Source organism: Cetorhinus maximus, chromosome 2 (assembly GCF_964194155.1).
Source record: "Cetorhinus maximus chromosome 2, sCetMax3.hap1.1, whole genome shotgun sequence".
NCBI classification, from domain to species: Eukaryota; Metazoa; Chordata; class Chondrichthyes; order Lamniformes; family Cetorhinidae; genus Cetorhinus; species Cetorhinus maximus.
This window is the reverse complement of record NC_135880.1, coordinates 205030313-205053920: the sequence shown is the minus strand read 5'-3', so window position 1 is coordinate 205053920 and position 23608 is coordinate 205030313. Positions and strand designations below refer to the sequence as shown.

Here is a 23608-nt window from a genome sequence, read left to right as displayed (position 1 = left end):
CTAGGTCAAATGTTGCCTTGTTGTCAAGGGCAGTGACTCTCACCTCACTTCACATCTGGAGTTGAGCTCTTTTGTCCATGTTTGGACCAAAGCTGTATTGAGGTCAGGGGCTGAGTGACCCCGGTGGAACCCAACCTAATGTCAGTGATCAGGTTACTGCCAAGTAAAGTGCTGCTTGATAGCACTGTTGACAAAATCTTCCATCACTTTGCCAATGATCGAGAGTAGACTGATGGGGCAGTAATTGGCTGGGTTGGATTTGCCCTGCTTTTGTCAGCAGGTCATAACTGGGCAATTTTGCACATTGCTGGGTAGCTACCAGTGTTGTAGCTGTACTGGAACAGCTTGGCTAAGGGTTCTGTTAGTTCTGGAGCACAAGTCTTCAGTACTATTGCTGCACTGTTGTCCGGGCCCATAGCCTTTGCATCATCCTGTGCCTTCAGCCATTTCTTGATATCACATGGAGTGAATTGAATTGGCTGAAGACTTGCTGGAGACTTCAGCAGAAGGCTGCGATGAATCATCTACTTGGCATTTCTGGCTGAAGATGGTTGCAATTGCTTCATCCTTGTCATTTTACATTGATGTGCAGGGCTCCTCCATCATTGTGGAGCTGCCTCCTCCAGTGAACCACCATTCATGACTGGATGTGGCAGGACTGCAGAGCTTAGATCTGATCCTTTGGTTCTGAGGTCACTTAGCTCCACCTATCGCATGCTGCTTCTGCTGTTTGGCATGCAAGGAGTGCTGTGTTGTAGTTTCGCCAGGTTGACACCGTATTTTTAGGAATGCCTGGCCTTGCATGCCCTCCTGCACTCTTCGTTGAACCAGGTTTGATTCCCCAGTTTGATGGTATTGGTAGAGGGGGGATATGCCAGATTATGGACAATTCTGCTGCTGATGGCCTACAGTGCCTGATGGATGCCCAATTTTGAGTTGCTAGATCTCTTTGAAATCTATCCCATTTAGTATGGCGGTAGTGCCACACAACACAATGGAGGGTATCCTCAGTGTGAAGACGGGTATCCTGCCGATACAGTCATGGATCGATACATCTGTGACAGGTAGGTTGGTGAGGAAGAGGTCGAGTAGGTTTTTCCCCCTTGCTGGTCCCCTCACCACCTGCCACAGACCCAGTCTAGCAGCTTTGCATTTTAGGACTCTGTCAGCTTGGTCAGTGTTGGTGCTACCGAGTCTCTCTTGGTGATGGACGTTGAAGACCCCTACCCAGAGTACATCCTGAAACCCTCTGGGGTTCCTCTAATTTGCATAAATGGGAAATGAATGATTGATCAGAAGGTATGCTTTTGATAGTGCTGGTTGAGGAGGAAATATTATGCAGAACACTAGCAATTATGTAGTTGAACTATTTATGGCCACAAGAGCAGACAGTCAGAGTCTCTATTTAATATCTCATCTAAAGTATGGCATTTATGATAATGCAGCACTCCCTTAATGTTACACTGAAGTGAGGTTCAAATCCATAACCTTCTGACTCAGAGGAGGCTGTGCTTCCAGCTGTGGCAATTTGACCCTAATAGGAATTAAAAGCTGTTATAACCATGTTATTTTGAAATATGTATTATTATGAAATATTTTTATTTTGTTGAAATTCTTATTTTGGATCTTTTAGAAATTTAAATTGTTAACGAGTAATATTTGAGTGATTCAATTGGTTCATCTTTATTTTCCTTTTATTATTGGCAGGTTCTCTTGACTGGCAATTCAGGGTTGGCTACTTTTCCTAAGTATTTATTAGATTCTCATTCTTTATTTTCTTGCTGCTTACCTTGCTTCTGATTTGCCCATTGGTCTGTAAAGGTTGTTATATGTAGGAGAAAGAAATGAGCACGTTATGGTGTATGAACAGATCTGCTGTGAGTGTACACTGCTGAGGGCTTTCTTTTGAAGCCCTCATGTTACCTTCCCTTGAAGTTGCTAAGACCTGTTGAATGCAATCTATTGGGGAAACCAATGAAACAAGGCAGGACTGTGCCTTCAGTGCTCAAGTTATCATTGCTCCATCTCCTCCAATCACAGGTTCCCTCCCTCCCTCCAGTTCTTGTCATTCCTCCAGAGACAGAATCTATGATTGGAGGAGCAGGAAGGGTGGGAGGGAGCAAACCTGTGATTGAAGGGTGGGAACAGTTATCCTGCTCATTCCCACTGTCCACCACGCGGGAGCCTTTTAGTTGCACTGAATGATTTGTGATGGCATCTTCTGGGAGGCCTAGAAGAGAAAACAGAAAATGAAAGAACAGGAAGAAATCTCCACTAGTAATGAGGCTGGAGCAGGTGCAGGGGAGTACTCACTCAGCCACGAGCAAAGCCAGACCCAATTGTCATCTGCATCTGCAGCACAAACCACTCCTAGGGAACTGGAACTTCACTACTCGTGATACTGAACTATCTTGAGCGAGGTGAGTGAGTGCTGTGTCAATGTGTCCAGGGAGGGAGGAGGGAGCTTAGGCAACAGCAAGTGAATGGAACCCTCTCCTCTCCACCTCCTCTCCCTTCCTTTCTCTTTCCCTTCTACAACTCTCCAACAATGAAACAATGTGAGCTGCAGCATGGAGACAGTCTTCCTTTTCTATACGGAACAGATAGTCAAGGTATACTGTACAAAACCTGAAAGGTTTTCTTGCAATCTAGGTTGCAAATATTGAATCTTCTCCCCAAATATGAATTTACTGTCACCGTGTACATATGATGCAATGTGCAGAACTTGTTAATTAGGCAGCCACCAAAATCAGTGTTATCATCTACACTTAGTTATATATAACTAATGCAGGCTTGTCCAACTGATGGCCTGTGGGCCCATCTGGCCCCTGAAGCCAATCTACACAGTCCCCGGAGCCAGTTTTCAAAAGGCCAGTCAAACAGGTAAGTTGGAGTAGAAGATTCTGTAAGCAGCTGCTCCTCTGCTCACCTATCAGCAGCAAACCTGAGAGACAGTCTGCGATTAGGGGAGAAGCGCACACCAGCAGAAGGAGTTTTCTTCCGAGTGCCAGGGCCCAGGGAGGGGGAATGTGAGTGCTAGGGCCTGGGGAGGGGTAACGCAAGTGCTGAGGCCCAGGGAGGGGAAACGCAAGCACCGGGGCCCAGTGGTCGGAGAGCACGAGCGTAAGAGGCTGTCTGCAAGGCCCGGGAGTGAGACGCTGGGAGGCCCAGGTCGGAGGCGGGGGGTGGATGTGTGGGGTGGGGAAGAGGCTGACTGACATGTATGAGAGATTTTGGGAGTGTGTTTGCAGGAGCAAGTGAGAGCGGGAGTGAGAGTTTGTGGGTGCGGGAGCGAGTGAGTGAGTATGTTTGTGTGTTGGAGCGAGTGAGTATGTGTGTCTGCCATATTCCCCATCTCAGGTTTCTCACTCTCTCGTCACCACGCACCAATCCATACACACACCCACTCACGGTGGATGAGGGTGAGTGAGTGAACACCCTGAGACTGGGAGTGAGCCTGGCATACACACACTGACCCTCTCACGGTGGATGAGGGTGAGTGAGTGAACACCCTGAGACTGGGAGTGAGCCTGGCATACATAAACTGACCCCCTCACACTCTGGTCATTTTTATTAATCACCATATTTTTAACTTAACAAGCTATTGCCATGACATTGCTTTATTTCTGCTCAGCAATTGTTTCTTTTTTTGAAATTCAGTTTAAGATTGTGCCAAACCTTATCTTTCTGAATTTGTTCCTGTCAGATTAACAATATTGCATGACAAAATATTATTGTCGATTTGTTTAATAGTCACTTTGGATCACCACTTGAGTGTGCACAAATTAACACTGCATGATAGTGTTGCTGCTCTTAATATTAATGACCCATCCTGCATATAACTCTGATGATGTTTGTGACCAAATGCCAACAATGGGCAATATCATTTTACTACAACTTTTCTGTGATTGTTAGGTGGATTGATTGGTTGGTCTTGCAAGGGGTAAATATAACATGATTGATAGAGGGGGATAAGGGGCCCGGAAACAGGAGAAGCGCTGGGATGCATGGATTCTCTCCCTGGCCTTGCAGTGTCTTAAGTGAGAGATCTGAAATAAATGCCTTCAAAATCTAGACCAGAGTCAAGGAGGCTTTGTGATTGCCCCCAGAATGTTTACAATCTACCCGACAGTGGCTATTCACCTCATCAAAGATCAACTGCTCTCTGGTGTGAATATTAACTACAGCCTAGATGGAAAAACTCCTAAACCTCAGTGCCTCCGTGCCAAAACTAAACTGAGCAGTATACATATACATGATCTACAGGTTGCAGATGCCTGCAGTGTTGTTGCCCACTACACCTCAGATTTGAAAGTCACTCTTGATCTCTTCAATTCTGCATACAAGTGACTCAGCCTGTCCTTCAACGTTGCCAAAACAAGCTATTACTACCCATACCTGATCAGTCAAATATTCTACCCCCCAAATATGTTGAAGGAAAGACTCTGGAAAATATTGAGCATTCCCGTACTTTGGCATCTACTTCTCTCAAAAGGCCACCATTGATGAGGAGATACAACACTGGACCAGCTGCGCTAGCTCAGCCTTCTACAAACTACGGCAGCACGTGTTTGACAACAAAGAACTCCGGAAGTCAACAAAATCCTTGTGTACAAAGCAGTACTCCTGCACTGCAGTGAGACCTGGACTGTGTATCGGCCACACATAGCAGTGCTAAAGATAAATCCCAACAGCAACTCTTTAGCCGCATCTTCCGGACTCAATGGGAGGACCATTGAACAAATGCTCGTGTCCTCCTTGAAGATAACTTCACAAGCATTCAGGCAAAACTCCTGTAAAATCAACTACAATGGACTGGACAGTGTGTCCAGATGGCCAAAAAGTGTCTCCCTCACCAGGTCCTGTTTCCTCAACTCTCAATTGGCCCTCGTTCCAGGGAGGAAAAAAGAAATGCTTCAAAGTGCTTCAAAGACACTTTGAAACTCTCCTTGAAATACAGTAGCATTGAGATTAATGAATGGGAGAAGCTTGCTACCAACCATTCAAATGGTGACAATTTATCTGTCGAGCTGCATCATGGTTCGAGTCCAAATGCCTTAATGATGTGGCAGAGCGGCAGCAGAGAAGGCAAATCACCCTTGATCCCGAGGGGCTACCTAAGAGAGAAGAGAGTCAAAAAGTGAAAGGATGAGACAGTTGATTTTATTTTTATATGGATTTGAAAGAGCTGACTTGAGTTTTGCTGAACGGTTGCTGCTCAGTGATGTGTAAATTGGTAAATACTTGCTGCCCATATTTGTTGATGAGACTAATTAGGGGAGTGTTAAGTGTTTTCAGTCAGGAGGTTAATTTACCACTGATGGTGATGCGGCAAACTGTCCTTATCAATTTGCAAACAGCTATTCACAAAGGGAAAATGACTTGTGCTTTATTCAGAAGACCTGGGCCCAGCTCCTGTTGCCTTGATAACTGGGAATGCTTCTCAAAATATTTATTTCAAATTATGCCTGCCACTGGTACTAGAAGATAGCTCCTGTAGAAAATGTAAGACTACTTAGACCAGTGATTCTAAGCTGTCTGCCTAACTGACGATCCAGTTCCGGGCATAAGCACATTGGCTTGGATTTACTGCTAGTTGCACTTTTTTTGGCCCAAAAAAAAGAAAGTTTAAGTACACACTATGCCCAGCGCAAATCAAGTTGCCATGATCAGTGATAAAAACAAAAAACTGCGGATGCTGGAAATCCAAAACAAAAACAGAAATACCTGGAAAAACTCAGCAGGTCTGGCAGCATCGGCGGAGAAGAACAAAGTTGACATTTCGAGTCCTCATGACCCTTCAACAGAACAGAAATTCTGACCTGCTGAGTTTTTTCAGGTATTTCTGTTTTTGCCATGATCAGTGTTAGAAGACAGTTCTGCCCACAAACCTGGTGACGGCCCCAGATTGAATTAATGCACGCAGCAAGTTTCAATGAAATGTGCCCATTTGCAGGCCATCAAAGGGACTCTAAAAAATTAAGCTCTTTTTTAAGGCACAAAGACACTAACAAGCACCTTTAAAAAGCTTGAGTGTTGAAAAATATTTAACTTACTCATGAGTTGGTTAATATGGATGGAATTTTGGCATTTATTGCTAAAGGAATAGAGTATAAAAATAGGGAAGTGTTGTTGCAACTGTACAAGGCATTGGTGAGACCGCACCTGGAGTACTGTACACAGTTTTGCTTGTGGAAGGATGTAGTTGCACTGGAGGAGGTTCACTAGATTGATTCCAAAGATGCGGGGCTTGTCTTATGAGGAGAGATTAAGCAGTTTAGGCCTATACTCGCTAGAGTTTAGAAGAATGAGAGGAGATCTAATTGAGGTATATAAAATGCTAAAGGGAATAGACAAAGTAGACATGGAGCGGATGTTTCCCCTAGTGGGGCATTCTAGAACGAGAGGCCATAGTTTTAGGTTAAGGGGTGGTAGATTTAAATCAGAGATGATGAGGAATTACTTCTCTCAAAGGGCCGTGAATCTGTAGAATTCACGAGCTCAGAGTGTAGTGGATACAGGGACGCTGAATAAATTTAAGGGGAGATAGACAGGTTTTTAATTAGTAATGGGTTGTAAAGTTATGGGGAGAGGACGGGAAATTGGAGTTGAGGCTGAAATGAGATCAGCCATGATCATAATGAATGGCAGGGCAGGCTCGAGGGGCTGAATTGCCTACTCCTGCTCCTAGTTCTTATGCATGTTCTTATGTAATTATTAAATAGTTCTCTGTAGTTTTTCAAAGGCTAGACAGGGTAGATGCTGTGAGGATGTTTCTCCTCATGGGAAAATCTATAATTGGGGGCACAGTTTCAAAGTAAAGGGTCTCCAATTTAAGATAGAGATGAGGATGAATTTCTTCTCTCTCAGTTAGCCTTTGATATTCCCTTCCCCATCAAGCAGTGCAAGCTGGATCATTGAATATATTCAAGGCTGAGTTAGACGGATTTTTGATTGACGAGGGCTATGGGGGACAAGTGAAGTTAAGGCCACAATCAGAGAGTCATAGAGGTCTACAGCACAGAAAAAAGCCCTTCGGCCCATCGAGTCTGCGCCAGTCAAACAGGTACCTAACTATTCTAATCCCATTTTCCAGCACTAGGCCCATAGCCTTGTATGCCATGGCATCGCAAGTGCACATCCAAATACTTCTTAAATGTTATGAGGGTTTCTTAACTTCGTTATCAGTCTCCCATGCGGGACCTTATCAAAAGCCTTACTGAAGTCCAAGTAGACTACGTCAAATGCATTGCCCTCGTCTACTCTCCTGGTCACCTTTTCGAAAAATTCAATCAAATTGGTCAGACATGACCTCCCCTTAACAAAACAATGCTGACTGTCCTTGATTAATCCCTGCCTCTCCAAGTGTATATTAATTCTGTCCCTCAGAATTGCTTCCAATAGTTTCCCCACTACTGAGGTTAGACTGACTGGCCTGTAGTTCCCTGGTTTATCCCTTCCTCCCTTCTTGAATAACGGTACCACATTGGCTGTCCTCCAGTCTCCTGGCACCTCTCCTGTGGCCAGAGAGGTATTGAAAATTATTGCCAGCGCCCCTGCTATCTCCTCCCTTGCCTCACTCAAAAGCCTGGAATACATTTCATCTGGACCGAGATTTATCTACTTTTAAGCCTGCCAGACCACTTAGAACCTCCTCCCTTTCTATGCTAATTTCTTTAATTATATCACAGTCCTTCTGCCTGATTTCCATACCCACGTCGTTCCTCTCACTTGCGAACACCGATACAAAGTATTCATTTAGAACCCTACCCATGTCTTCTGGCTCCACACACAAATTACCACTATGGTCCTTAATGGGCCCTACTCTTTCCCTAGTTATCCTCTTACTCTTAATGTACTTGTAAAATAGCTTTGGATTTTCCTTTATTTTCACCTGCCAATGTTTTTTCATGCCCTCTTTTTGCTCTCCTAGTTTCCTTTTTAAGTTCCCTCCCTACACATTCTATACTCCTCTAGGGCTTCCGCTGTTTTGAGCCCTTGGTGTCTGCCATAAGCCTCTCTTTTTCTCTTTATCCAATCCTGTATATCCCTCAACATCCAGGGTTCCCTGGATTTGTTGGTCTCACCTTTTATCTTTACTGGAATATGTTGGCCCTGTACCCTTCCTATTTCCTTCTTGAATGAGTCCCACTGCTCTGACACAGATTTACCTAAAGGTAGCTGCTCCCAGTCCACTCTGGCCAAATCATATTTGACCCTATTAAAATCGGCCTACCCCAATTTAGAACTCTGATTTCTGGCCCATCCTTGTTCTTTGCCATAACAACCTCGAATCTAACGGAGTTATGACCACTATCTGCAAAATGCTCCCCCACTGATATCTCTACCACTTGCCCGGCTTCATTCCCTAAAATTAAATCCAGGACTGCCCCCTCTCTTGTAGGACCTTCTATGTAACTGGCTTAAAAAGCACTCCTGGATGCATTTTAAGAATTCCGCTCCCTCTAAACCTATCACACTATGACTAACCCAGTTAATGTTAGGGAAGTTGAAATTCCCCCACTATTATTACCCTATTATTTTTACACTTCTCTGAAAGTTGCCTACATATCTTCTCTTCTATTTCCTCTCTGACTGTTTGAGGGCCTATAATACCCTCCCAGCAATGTGATTGCTCCTTTTTTGTTTTTCAGTTCTACCCATATGGCTTCATTTGAGGAGCCTTCTAAGATATCATCCCTCCTTAATGCTATAATTGATTCCTTGATCAATATTGCGATACGCCCTCCTCTTTTATCTCCTTCCTTCTTGCCTGAAGACCCTGTATCCTGGAATGTTGAGCTGCCAATCCTGCCCCTCTCTCAACCATGTCTCTGTGACAGCAATGACGTCATACTTCCATGTGTTAATTTGTGCCCTCAACTCATCTGCCTTATTCGTCAGACTCCTTGCATTAAAATAAATACCATCCAACCTTGCCAAACTCCCTTGTGCCTTAACTGGCCTATAATTTCTATGCCTTTCAGACTCATTTGCTCCCTCTTCTAATTTTGGCGGTGCATTTCCCCTTGCTGAACCTCCACTCAAGACCCCATCCTCCTGCCAAATTAGTTTAAACCCTACGCAAGCACTAGCAAACCTCTCCGCAAGGACATTGGCCCCATTACAGTTCAGGTGTAACCCGTCTGCCTTGTACAGGCCCCACCAACCCCAGAAATGGCCCCAAAGTCCCAGAAATCTAAAGCCCTCCCTCCTGCGCCATCTCTCTAGCCATGCATTCATCTGGACTGACCTCCTATTTCTATATTCACTATAGAATATATTCACTATATTCACTAGCGTGTGGCACCGGAAATAGTCCAGAGATTACTACCTTTGAGGTCCTGTTTTTTAATCTGCTTCCTAGCTCCCTAAATTCTGCTTGCAGGACCTCATCCCTCTTTCTACCTATGTCGTTGATACCAATATGTACCACGATCTCTGTCTGTTTGCCTTCCCCCTTTAGAATCCCCTGCAGCCGTTCAGTGACATTCTTGACTCTGGCACCAGGGAGGCAACATACCATCCTGGAGTCACGTCTACGGACGCAGAAACACCTATCTGTTCCCCTTACTATTGAGTCTCCTACCACTATTACTCTTCCCCTCTTTTTCCTCCTCTCCTGTGCAGTTGAGCCACTCACAGTGCCTGAGCGTGGCTGCACTCCCCAGAGGAACTGTCACTCTCACCATTTCCACACAGGAAAATGGTTCTCGAGCGAGATGCACCCTGGGGATTTCCTGACTACCTGCCTGACACCTTTCTTCTGACTGGTCACCCATTCCCTCTCTTGTCTGCCCTTCCGTAAGCTGTGGGGTGGCCACATCCAAAACGTACCATCCACAAAACTCTCAGCCTCGCGGATGCACCTCAGTGCCTCCAGCTGCCGCTCAAGCTCCGAAACTCGGAGCTCAAGTAGCTGCAGCTGGTGACACTTCCTGTACACGTGGTCAGTCAGAGCGCAAGGAGCGTCTAGGACTTCCCACGTGTTGCAGGCGGTACATAACACGGGACTGAGCTGCCCTGCCATGCTTCTAGTTGAAAAAACCCCCTTACTTTAAATTAAATACAGTAAAAAAAAGTTAAATTATTTATGTACTTTAAATAAAAACTAGAACTCTTACCTTTCCTTAGCTTAATCTATTTTAAACTAGAGAAATACACTTACCCACTACTCACCAATCAGCTCTCACCTTTGTGCTGACATCATTTTTTGAAGCTTCCCTGCACTCGCGGGGAAGATCAGATCAACTCTGATCTTATTGAATGGCAGAGCAAGCTCGAGGGCCTGAATGGTGTACTTGTGCTTCTATTGCTTATATTTTTATGTCACTCTTCAATTATTTAAAATTAAGTTACTCTTAGGACTGAACATTCTGGTTAAAAACGCATTTTTTGTGATAACCCCATTATCAGCAGTACTAATAAAACTACAGATTACCACTCTTTGTTCTTAAATGCCTTTTTGACTTACCTGGAAGCATGGGAGCCTACAGTTCTCCGTTGCTTTCTCCATGGCTATACCTTAGCCAATCAGCGTCAACTTGCCAACCAATGAGTGCTCCTTCTCTGTTGTGATTTTAAAAAATTTGACATTCTTGCGTTTGTCTTGACGAGTGCAAGACGAAAAGCTTTGGCAGCATGTCTCTCTTTCCAGCAATACTCATAAATGTATCAAGGAATTTTTTAAATGCAATTATTTCGGCGCTGTTCAGTTGCACCGGTTCATGGAAGATATGTTCAGCAGTATGAAAATGATTTTGAGCAGAAACCTAAGAAATTGAATTCAGAAAATGAACACAGTTTTGAGCTCAATTTGTGCCACGACTTGTTGATAGTGCTCAAAGCGGGAAATCTTGGCTATTTCTGTTCATCCAAAATAGTTGGATTTACTAAATAAGATGATTGTTTAGTGGATTATTTTCTATAATATTGTGTTATTTCAGGCCAATATTGAAGATATGACATGTTGCAGATCCATCCAAATTTGAATTATATAAGATATAACATGCAACAAATGAGAAATTACAATTTCTGCTGGTTTTCACATCTTTGACTGCCTTTAGGATCTGCACAGGTTTGGTGCAAGGTGTGGGATTGTTTTTATCCATTGATGGGATGTGGTCACCACTGGCTAGGCCAGCATTTATTTCCTATCCATAATTGCTCTTGAGAACTTGATGGTGAGCTGCCTTCTTGAACTGCTGCAGTCTGCAATGTGATGCCAGTTTGAGAATGTCTTGCCTAAAGTTGCAGGGTTTCTATTTGTTGATTACAAGGAAGAGCTGTGATGTGTTGGCAAACTAAAAATCAAGTAACTCACCAGTTTTCTAATATCTACATATTTATCTTCAGTCAATTGTAGTTCTTTTCTTACTACAGATCCCTCTAACTCCTTGTCATAAAATCTTTTTTTAAACTCTGTTTTTCATTAAACTTCAAACAACTCATTTTTAATTGGATCACATTATGTTCATTTTGCAATACAGCTGTCTCTTTATATAACTGCTTCTTTATTGATGTTCATTAAAGACTTTTGAAAAGGGGCTATTGTTTGAGAGAGGCATTTAAATCAGATAATATACCAGATATATAAAACAAGTTCATGACACATTTGTATTGCCTCTACTTGGTCTTTTGTAAACTTTTAAAAACGATTTTCTTCATCCTGTTCAATAACTGGAAACATGTTTACAAGTTCAAATTTCAGGGCAACTGTGGCCTTGTATTAGGTGTATACTTACTCTGGTCTGTTTCTACATTATAGGAGTTTCTACTGCCAAATTCTTTCTCTCCTGTTTCTCCTTTTAGGATTCCCATTACTGTTTCTCATCTTGGAAAACAAGATTTCTGATTAAGAATATAGTGTGGCACCTGCAAAACATCAAGTCTCTTGTGATCTCAGGCTGGGGTTCAAGACATTTCCTGTCACTGACTAGAATCAAATCCATAAAAGGCTACACAGTGAGAAACAAAGAAAGGCCTAGTGGCTCGATAGTTATGGAAGTTTAACTCCTGAATTAATTCATTTGGAACATAGGACTTTAAGAGTAGGAGCAGGCCATTTGGCCCATTGACGCTCCTCCGCCATTCAATAAGATCATGGTTGATCTGATTGTGGTTTTAACTTCACTCCCCTGTCTGCCAACCCCCCGTAACCCTTGACTCCCTCGTCTATTGAAAATCTATCTGTAGAAGCATAGGTGTCATTTGGTATAATTACCATGGATTGGTGTTATACCTTATCCACACAATTCCTGGTCTCTGCCGTGTTGTCAGCTGGGGCGGTTTCAGGAAAAGGCTCTTACTTTCCAATAGAAGATCAAGAGAGTGTTACTACTCATTTTTAAGCACTTTCCAATGTTCAGTTGTACAGTAGAAGCTTGGAAGCAGGTCACCTGTTCTGTGCTCCCCAAGAAATGTTTTGTGATGGAACAGAAATCACAAAGGGGTGCTATGAAGAATTACTCATAGCAAAACACGAAAAATGACTTCTGATAGTGACACTTAGTGATGCAACTGCACAATGTAACTTCCTTGCTGTCTCTTCCTGTCTTCAAACGCTGACCTACTGAGCGCTAAAAGTGGAATGTCTGAGGGACACCTGTAAAATCAGAACACAACAAATGCAAGCCCATTTCAACCATGGTCTAGAAATTGGAACTCTCAAACATCTCTCCAGCTATCAGGCATAATCAAGAAGACCACAAAATGTTGATGTGGAAAATTTGCAGCCTATCCTCAAATGGGACCAAGGCAACTGTAGAGCGGACGTACTGAAGAACACACATAATTTTCATTTAGAAAGCTTCATGGAGGAATCATGTAAATGAAGATTATTTAACAATGAAACTTGAGAAAAGGAAATTGAGAGCAGAAAGCCTCTGCACTATTGTGATTCTATGTACACTTGTTGATACCTTCCCCAATGAAATGTTTGCTATTTGAATGTGACTTCCTAAAACCTAAGATCGGCTTATAATTTCAAAAACCCTCCTTTCTTCTTTTACAATAATTATATAATGGACTTTGTTTAAATTTTATAGACTTACTCTTTTACCTCTGACCCTGTGCTTGAAAGCTTTGTGAGTTTGGTTTTGTTTTTGTTCTCCTGCTAATGGACCAAACAACTCATTTTATCAATAATAGTGACAGAGCTGACAAGCTATACTTCAACGTGATAGTGTTGTTTCTTTGAGGATATATAACTGAGAAGTTAGTTGAACAGTATAATATTCATAATAAATGTGATATAATCAGGGCAGAACTATTGAAGTCGCCTGCAGTTGGTTAAAGTGATATTGTGCACTATTATATGTTTACACATCAAGAAACTAGAAGAAGTGTATATGAAGAGGTTAACGTAGTCTGTAAATGAAAAACTTTCACAGCCGAGCAGTTTGTCATCTGTGTGTTCTGGATTACTGAGAAACAGAGCCTGAAGTTCATTCACCCTGTGAACTTGGTGCCTTTCCTCCCTTGTAACAAATACCTCATCTGGTTTCAATTTCATCTGGCCTTTCATTGAATCATTGTGCAGTGTTTATGAAGGTGTCCACCCTTATAACATATACATGCATGCTGGCTGCTGCCTGATGATTTGTACTGCAGGAGAGCAAGGTTCTGTTTTTTTGTGAAGTTAAAACAATCTGAGTCACTCTGCAGGGCAAACCTCCTTGTGGAGGAGGGGAGAGCCTGTTTACGTACCAATAGGTCCCAGCGTTTATTGTTTGCCAACAGGTTAATAGTTAATATTGCCATCGCCCAGTTGGCACATCTGCACCACCAATGTTTGCTCAGGTTGTGGAACCACACCAAACTCCTCCCACAGTAAGGGATCAGAACTGCTTATATATTGGAAAGGGCTGAAGATGCTCTGGTGCTTAGTTAAAAACACAGAGGGAGACACTTGACAGATTGTGTGGAGTTGCACTAACTTAGTTCTTGGAACAGCCTTTCTTCATTCTTGTTGACAGGAAACATCTGTAGTTGCCAATGTGTGAGAGCTAAGTCACTATAGGACAGTGGAAACACACAAAATCAAGACAGTCAGATACATAATTTGATGCATGTGGGAGTCAGGCTGATTTCATCTTCCAACATTACTGCAAAAATAATTAAATTGAGAACAAAGTACACATCCAACCGCAGGAGAAGCTGCAAAATACAGTCAAGCAGGGGAAGGTTTAAACTAGATTTAGAAGTCTTGAGTTTAACTCATTGTGAATTATGAATATTGGAAGTGAGCTTTACCCTGGCTGGGACATCCCATGCCAGCCTAAAGAGGCGACTGCAGCTTGGTATCTGGAGAGGATGAATTATTTGCCAGACGATGTTAATATTTGGATTGACCCAGACATGGATGAAGAAGAAATCCCAGCAGTGAGTTAAATGCTACCTGATCTTTGTAAAACTATTGCCGCGGGACATGTAAATTTTCAAAATATCTCTCACTAGATGAGGAACCTGTATATTTGAAGTAAACAGTATTAAGTGCAGGTTATAAAAATGAATTCAGTTTAAACTAAATAGAATTTGGAGATGTGTTAACTCTTTCAATAGGGAATAGTGTATCTCTATATTAATATACTCTGCAGTTTTAAAAATAGTTTAATGTATATCACAATTTTGGTGTGTCCATTTAGTGGTAGAACATGTGTTTAATATTGGGGGCAGTCATTCTGGTGAATGCAGCTTTCCTCCAAGAGTTCCTTCTAGTAAGTGAAATGTCAAATTCTCAAACTAGGAACTGAGTCATATTGTGCGACTGCTCATGGTATCAAGGTAAAACAAAATCATTCAGGCCGCAGAGACAAACTGCACTTGGCAGCCAACAGTCAATTCAAGTGCACCCTTATACTTTTAATGTTTTGTAATTTGTTTTCTTCGGCTTTATCTGTTCGCAGAAAAGCTAGCACTTCCTACTTAAAAAAAATTCTAATTTCCACAAACTGAACTCAGTGACTGCATATCGGAGGTTCTTATTGTAACTTAAGTAGCAGTAATTTACTATCTAAAGGCCCTACAGAATGAATTTCCACAGGGGCTTTCCCAATTGTTTGCTGAAACTTCAATGCAACATTTGCAGAAAGCTTGGAGAAGTTGTGATTATGCAATTTCTGCAGGGTTTTCACAGATCTTTCATTGAATCTATAAAAGAGAGACAGATATGCATTTATATAGCGCTTTTCATGATCACAGGACATTTCAGTGCTTTACAGCCAATGAAGTACTTTTTGAAGAGTAGTCATTGATGTAATATAGGAAAGGTGGCAGCCAATTTGCGCAAAGCAGACTCCCACAAAAGCAGTGTGATTATGACTGTATAATCCTTTTTATTGATAATTGAATGATAAGTATTGGCCAGCACACTTGGAATAACTCCCCCGCTCTTCTTTGCAGTATTGTCTTAGGATCTTTCACGTCCACCCAAGGCAAATTATTGGAAAAGTCCTAGGTTAAATTCAAACCCTGCGCTGCATCCATGTTTTTATTCTGCCTTTAAATTAGAAGTTTTCAATTTTTTTCTTTTTATCTTTTTTTTCTCTCTCTTTCTTATTCCAATCCTTCTTTCCTGCTCTTTATTTCTCACCCTATACTGATTATTTTCTAATCTTCCATGGAATGTGCCACTGGCTAGGCCAGCATTTTTGTTGCCTATCTCTACTTGCCGGTGAGAAGGTGGTGGTGAGTTGCCTTCTTGAACTTCTGCAGTCCATGTGGTGTAGGTACACCCACAGTGCTGTTAGGGAGGGAGTTCGAGGATTTTGACCCAGCGACAGTGAAAGAACGGCGATATAGTTCCAAGCCAGGATGGTGTGTGACTTAGAGGGGAATTTGCAGGCAGTGGTGTTCTCATGCATCTGCTGCCCTTGTCCCTCTAGGAGGTAGAGGTCATGGCTTTGGAAGGTGCTGTCAAAGGAGCCTTAGTGAGTTGCTGCAGTGCATCTTGCAGATGGCACAGACTGCTGCTACTGTGTGTCAGTGGTGGAGGGAGTGAATGTTGAAGGTAGTAGATGGGGCACCAGTCAAGCAGGGTGCTTTGTCCAGGATGGTGTTGAGCTTCTTGAGTGTGGTTGGAGCTGCAATCACCCAGGCAAGTGGGGAGTGGACAGGCTTTGGGGAGTCAGGAGCTGAGTTACTTTCTGCAGAATTCCCAGAGCCTGACCTACTTTGCATCCACAGTATTTATATGGCTTGTCCACTTCAGTTTCTGGTCAATGGTAACCCCCAGGATGTTGATATTCAGTGATGGTAATGCCATCGAATATCATAAGGAGATGGTTGGATTCTCTTTTGTTGGAGATGGTCATTGCCTGGCACTTGTGCAGCATGAATGTTACTTGGCCCTTTATCAGCCCAATCCTGAATGTTGTCCAGGTCTTCCCACTTATCAGCCCAAGCCTGAATACTGTACAGGCATGCTACATATGGACACAGACTGCTTCAGTACCTGAGGAGTCACAAATAGTGCTGAACATTGTGCAGTCATCAGTGAACATCCCACTTCTGACCTTATGAAGGAGGGAAAGTCATTGATGAAACAGCTGAAAATGGTTTGGCCTAGGACACTACACTGTTCTAATTCATCCTCCTCATTCCTCTGTTTCTTAATCTTAAATCTCTGGTTTGGAAGGTAAATTGTTGGTTGCATCCTTCACTAAGGTCCCAGATGTCCTGTTAACCTTTGTCATGTTATCAGCTCGCACTTCCAGCACATTACAGGACAAAAAGATTTGGAGCTGAAGGGTGCAGGAAAATGTCTAATGCATTGAAATGTCCTGTTCCAGGAACATAGGAGCAGGAGTAAGCTATTCAGCCCATCGAACATGCTCCACCATTCAATACAACCTGGGCTGATCATCCACCTCAGTGCCCTTTTTGCACAAGATCCCAATTTTCCTTTGTCATTGGTATTTCGAAATCTATCAATCTCTGCTTCAAACATCCTCAATAACTGAGCTTCCACAGCCCTCTGGGGTAGAGAATTCCAAAGATTCACAACCCTCTGAGTAAAAAGATTTCTCCTCAACTCGGTCCTAAGTTATCACTATTTTGAAATTGTATCCCCTGTTTCTAGACTCCCCAACCAGCGGAAACACCTTACTTGCATTTGTATATTCCTTTAAGTATTTTGTAGGTTTCAATAAGATCACCTCTCATTCTTCAAAACTCTAGAGAATACAGGCCCAGTTTCCCCAATCCCTCTTCATAAGACAATCCTGCCATCCCGGGAACAAGTCTGGTGAACTTTTGTTATACTCCCTCTATGGCAGTAATATGGGTAATGGGACCAAAACTGCACACACTACTCCAGGTGCTGTCTAACCAACGTTCTATATAATTGAAGCAAGATTTCGCTACTTCTGTACTCAAATCATCTTGCAATTTTCTAATTGCTTGTTGCACCTTCATGTTTGCTTTCAGTGACAATGGAAAATCTGGGACAATGATTTTATGTAGAAAAACATCCCAGGGTTGTTTCACAATAAACGAAAGGACATTGAGCTTTAGTGGGAGAGTTAGGAGAGTATACCAGAAGTTTGGCCAAAGAAAGGTTTTTAAGAAAGCTTTTAAAGGTAGAAGAGAAGTAGAGAAGCTTGAGGGGTTTAGGGAGGGAGCTCCAGAGAATAGGGTCATGAAGGCTGAAAGCTTTGCCAACGATGGTAGAGGACAAGAAGTGGGGGGTGGGAGGCAATGACGCAGAAAACTAACCTCTGGAGATCATAGAAAATGGGCAAGGCTGTTACTCTCTACCAGTATCTGCTGATGTCACTCACTGATATTGATTTTAGGCATAATTAATAAAACAATTTTCCAACTTCTTACAGTTCAACTAATGATATTTAGTGTTTTCATATCTGTAACACTTGTAGCTTGTTACATATTAGAGCTCAAATTGCTTTGTTGAAGGAGCAAACACCCATTTATAAAAATGTGCAGAAAATAGCATAATTTCCAATGAATGCCATTGTCATGGGTGAAGTTTTATGTCCAGAAGGGAGAAAGGGTAAGCTTAAACCACCGTGTTTTCTTAAAAGTCGAATTCTTAACAGATTCTCTTTGGATGATCAAAGTAATTTGGAATCATAAATCAAATCCCTTGACCAGCCAGAACTTGTTGCAACTTCATGAAGCATCAACATGTTCCACTTAGGGATTTACCTCTTTACGGTTTAAGGTCCTATTGTATTTGTCTGTGAGGTAGTGATAATGTTTTGTTAACAGCAATTGAAATTATGGATATATTTAAGAATAGTCAAATATGTCTTACTAAGTTTTGGATATTGGTTATATAGCACTTTTTCAAAAGAGTTAATAATATCGTAATATTTGTGATCGATATAACTGTGTTACTCATGGAAGAAATTTATTCTCAGTGAGTGACCTTGGATATAAACTCAGCTATACTTAATATCAGTGGTGTTGCCAAGAGCACAAGTTGGGAACTGACCCTTTGTCTCTTCAGGCCCCAATCCTGAGCAGAGCTGATTTTATGGCTGCGAAAAATTGTTTGTGACATTTACAATAAATTTCTCTGAAATTCTATTGCAAATTTAAAATGGCAGAGAAATGGCTTAATTATAGCACTTGTAGGATGCTAGACTAGTTAAAGATAATTTGTTTATTTTCACTTATAATAACATTAACCAAACTATGTAATACAATGCTGGGTGGGCAGTGTGAGGCTGATAAATATCCATTTAACAGAAATGTTTACATACCCAATATTTACTTAGTTGGATAACAGTTAATTCCACTTGTGTATTGTATCCGTTATGTGGCTTTACGGATTTTTGATTAGTTAAAAGTGAATAGTTCCAGCTTTCATCATGCCATTAATTGGACTGTTACCTATAATTGGTTTCCTCTACTGTCAGAAATAAGGCATTGGCCTCACATAAGTGATCTTTACCGATAAACTTTACCGGTAAATGTTTATCTATTTTTGAGCTCTAGTACATCCACCATTCTTGTAGCCGCTCTGATTTAGACAGCCAGTTTCGTACCATGTTCTTGACTAGCGATTACTGGAACTAGATTGTAGAAAATCAAACTATGATGTGTAGAGAATGCAAGAATAAGAAATTATTGAAAAATAAAATACCACTAAGTCTGTACACTCCACAGGCCATGCATAATTTGTCCTTTATGGAGTTTAACAACATATTTAATTTCCTGAGGGAAACAACGGCCACAGCTGAATTGCCCCATCAAAAAATCACTGAGAAATTTCACTCCAAGATCAAAGATATTTGAAGAAATCTTGAATATATTAATTCAGATATGTATTTTTTTTTTAAACTGCAAGTGTTGAAAACCCAAGCTTAAAAACAGAAAATACTGGAAATAAACAACAGATCAACATTTTGAATCTAGACCTTAGTTAGGATAGGAAACTAAAAGAGAAGCAAGCACCTTAATAGGACTGAATAAATCAAGGATGTGGCATGTAAAATAACAGGGAGTTGTGCCTTCAACCATGTAGATGCCATAGTTTGGAATTCCACCTCTCTATATCCTCCTCCTTTACAATTGCCCTTCAAACCAGCATCTTTGACCAAGATTTTAATCACTCCTCCTTTTACCTTCCTTGACCTGAAACCATTTTTTTCACCTTTGTGAATGTTTTTGAGATACTTCTCTATATCAAAGTATTGTGTAAGTCCAAGTTGATGAACAACCCCCTTGAAAGAACTTAAAGCAACAAGTTAATGCAGGTGAAAATAGCTGTGAGCTCAATACTTCACATTTCTCTAACCATTGTGTTAAACAAGGCATTAATCTTTTAATCATTTTGAAAACCTGGATAATGACTGCTCTCCATATCTCTCCAGTGAAGATTAATTGAACTCTGAATCTCTACTTTCAACTGAGAGCTGAAAGACTTGTAAGCATTCTTGCCTGTCTCCTCTGAACTCTGACCAATATCAAAGTGAGCTTTTGGAAGAGGGAAACACAACTTTAGAAAAAATCACTGCCAAGGTGATAGAGAATTAAATGATCTATTTCAATCTATCAAAACTGACTGGAACCCTATTAATTTTATCAATAATAGCTGCTTAGCTGAATACTTTGCTTGATAATTATGCTCATTAAGTTTTTGGAAGTGGAACTGAATTCACTTTGTTATTATTGTGTGCATGTGTATAATTTGTCCTTTACATTATGCTTAAATCTACATTAAAATCACCAAGTGATTAGGAAAGCAAATGGAATGTTGGCAGTTATTGCAAGGGGAATGGAGTATAAAAGTAGAGAAGTTATGCTACAGTTGTTCAGGGCATTGGTGAGACAACATCTGGAGTCTAGTGTACCATTGTGGCCCCCATTACTTGGATATAATTGCATTAGAATCAGTTCAGAGAAGTTCCACTTGACTGGTTCCTGGGATGAAGGGATTATTTTATGGTGAAGGGTTGAGCAGATTGGGTTTATACCTATTGGAAATTATGAGAGGTGTTCTGATTGAAACATAAGATCCTGAGGTGACTTGACAGGTTGGATGCTACGAGGATGTTTCCCATTGCAGGGAGTCGAGAACCAGGGGAGACAGTTTAAAAATTAGGGGCCTCCCATTTAAGACTAAGATGAGGAGAATTTTTTTTCTCTGAGGGTTATTAGCCTGTGGAATTCTTTTCCCCAGAGACCAGCAGAGGCAGGGTCATTGAATATATATTCAAAGAGTTAGATAGATTTTTGACCTGCAAAGGAGTCGAGGGTTATGAGGGACAGACAGGAAAGTGGAGTTGAGACCACAATCAGATAAACCATGATCTATCTTATTGAATGGTGGAGCAGGCTCAATCGAGGAGCTGAATAGCCTACACCTGCTCCTAATTCTTGTTCTTGTTATTCATGGCCCACCTTTTGCATGTTTTAAATATTAACAGCTTTCCTGTATTAGTCTCCTAGCCACATGGCTTGGCAGCATTAAGCATTTACCATAATATTACTAGATGTCTGTCTCTCCAATTCACTTCTGAATCATACTAATACTATGACCTTCAAATGCCACTTGTGACTTCCCTTCCACCCCCAACCACAGATTAAAGCCTTCATCTTTTTGGTACCTCTCTCCTCGATAAATTTCAATCCAATGTTTGCCAATCATTGTATGAACCCTAATAATCACTGAAAGCTTCACCTGTGGAACTTTTTCAAATGCTTTCTAAAAATGTATGTAGATTATACATCCAATTTTCATTTTTATATGTCATTATCTTATGATTTTGAGTGACTTCTGAAACAGTAAGTGCCTTATTAACGAAGATTCACTGCATAAAGTTAAGTGCCATATTTCAAAATATAACAAACTGATTCCTTCAACATATTAACAAGGAGAGGAAACTGAAACCCTTTGCAAGATTAAAAATTCATTAAAAATGAATCAAAATTGCTGTTTTCATTGAAAAATTCCCTTTGCTGCTTATTTTACACTCTGGGTGTTTTATTGCAGAACATCTTTTCATTTCATTTGCAATAACTAGAATGCAATGACCCCTTGTAACGTATTAGAATTCTCTTGTAAAGTCTTGGACAGCCATGTGCAACACGCATGTGCATTAGAGCACAAATCTGTTGTGCTGTATAGTGGAGGGTCACCAGGGCAGTCTCCCATTTTGCTGCATTTCCGATTTCACCCAAAGGACACAGCTGCCTTGGAGGACAATTAGTTGTGAATAAGCAAGTGGGTCAATTTCCCCTGAGCAGCAGAGGAGCAAATGAGTGAAGAAAGTAATGGGGAAACAGAAAGTATATGCAGTCACCGAAAATCTATCTTGCAATCCTATTTTGTCTCTTTCATCAAAACCTGCTAATTTCATTAGATATGCTGCCCTCGTAGCTTTGACTCAGATCAGCTCATTTAGTTCAAGAAGATAGTGATTCGTCTGCAACTAGGAAAGAGAGTTGTATTTATATAGCACCTTTCATGCCTTCAGGGCATCCTAACACGCCTTACAGCCATTGAGGTACTTTGAAAATGTTGTAATGTTGAGAAACGCAATAGCCAGTTTGTGCACAGTAAGATCCCACAAACAGCAACAAGATAAGTGACCAAATAACCTTTTAATGGTGTTGGTTAAGGCTTATATTTTGGCTAGAAACTAGGGGAGCTTGTGCTTTTCTTCAAGTAGTGAAATGGGATCACGTATGCCTGCCCATCTGAGGGGGCGGCCGAGACCCCAGTTTAATGCAGTGCTGCAATGAAATGTCAGCCCAGATTATGAGCAAATGAGTGGTGCATCTTCCAATGTGCTGCTATACCTGGTGTGGTGAAGTGGCTCAGTCTGCAAGCAAGGCCAGCTTTAACATGTCGATGTTATATTTGAATCAACTACTGCCTAAATTAATCAATGGCAAAAGGTGGTCTTTTGGAGTGCCTCATCTATCTTGCTGGCTTAATTTGCTACTTACCTTAGGAGGAGAGTTTTGCTTTAATGAAGATTAGTTTCAGTTTAATTTGTTTTATATATAGCAGTCTGAAATGATTGGAATTAGCAATTATAGCGCAACAAAACTGTTTGTACAGAATTTAAAGTGCAATTTCTGATTTTAATGTAAAAAAAAATTTTCTTATGCCTCTGGGAATCATGTGTACAAAAGGCAAGCAAATAAGTTTATTGCCGTTTTCTATGCACTTCACAAACTATTTTGGAACACTTCACTTCGTGTCATGTTCATGTGGGAGTCAAGTAGCATCACTTAAATTTCATGATTATGGAGCACTGTGAATTATTTTCAATAATTGAAAACAAAGCACATCAGAAGTCACTTCACCAGACTGTGTAGCAATGGATAATGTTCCTCATGAACAGTACCTTAATTTCCAGACCAACCAAAAAAAATGCTTCCAAAAGGTCGACAATTATAATCATTTGCAAATTATGCAATCGTGACCTGTGTGGGCTGCTCAGAATGCAGTTGCAATAATTTACTGTTGGTGGTTCCTCTGAAAACAGGATTTACAAGATGAAAATTTGCAACTGTAAACATACGAAGGGAGGGATGAAACTTTTATCAATGTTTAAAGTTTACATTATGTGTATCCTCTTCATTTCTGGGCCTGCAATAAGCTGGTTACTTGTGAACTTATGTGCATCGGTTTGAAATTTATTTAGAAAGTTTTGTGGCTTGGATTGAAGATTTAAGTCAGTGCAGTTTAATGTTTTGCAACTGGCATGTGCAGGATCACCATTACCTGCTCAAGTTCTAACTTTCCTTTCAGTGCTTCATCAGATAAATCCATAAACATGTATTTGTTTTAGTCCAACTCTCCTCTTGTCTTTTATTTTGTAAATGTGCTTCTGACCCTTTTCATTTTACACCTGGGTAACATTTTGAGGCACGTTTTACATCTAGGGAGTTTATTTGGAACATATCAATCCTTTGTACCTGGGTCTGCTGTCATTCGACTGTTGATTTGGATAGGGAGTTTTGGATTACAGTTAGTGGCTGTCATACTGAAATACCTGATAAAAATGCAGGATACCCTTTCTTCAAGCTGATTTGACTATTTGCCTGACAACCAAATATAAGTTGGGTTAAAGGAGTTAAGTTTATTGTTGCTGTTAAGAATGTTTAATCTATGAATTGCCATTTGGCA

At 41.1% G+C, this 23608-nt stretch overlaps 1 protein-coding gene across 5 annotated transcripts in view; it reads left to right on the top strand.

The window, feature by feature from the left end:
• Nucleotides 1–23608, top strand: part of gramd1ba (GRAM domain containing 1Ba) — a 500575-nt gene that overhangs the window by 420673 nt on the left and 56294 nt on the right. The window contains exon 1 of one of the 5 annotated variants that reach the window (XM_078531828.1): nt 13907–14382. The exons of the other annotated variants lie outside the window; for them this stretch is intronic. Coding sequence (XP_078387954.1) covers nt 14230–14382 — 153 coding nt within the window. The 5' untranslated portion in view covers nt 13907–14229. Of the gene's footprint in view, nt 1–13906; nt 14383–23608 lie in introns of those variants that run through there. 5 annotated transcript variants of the gene reach the window in all.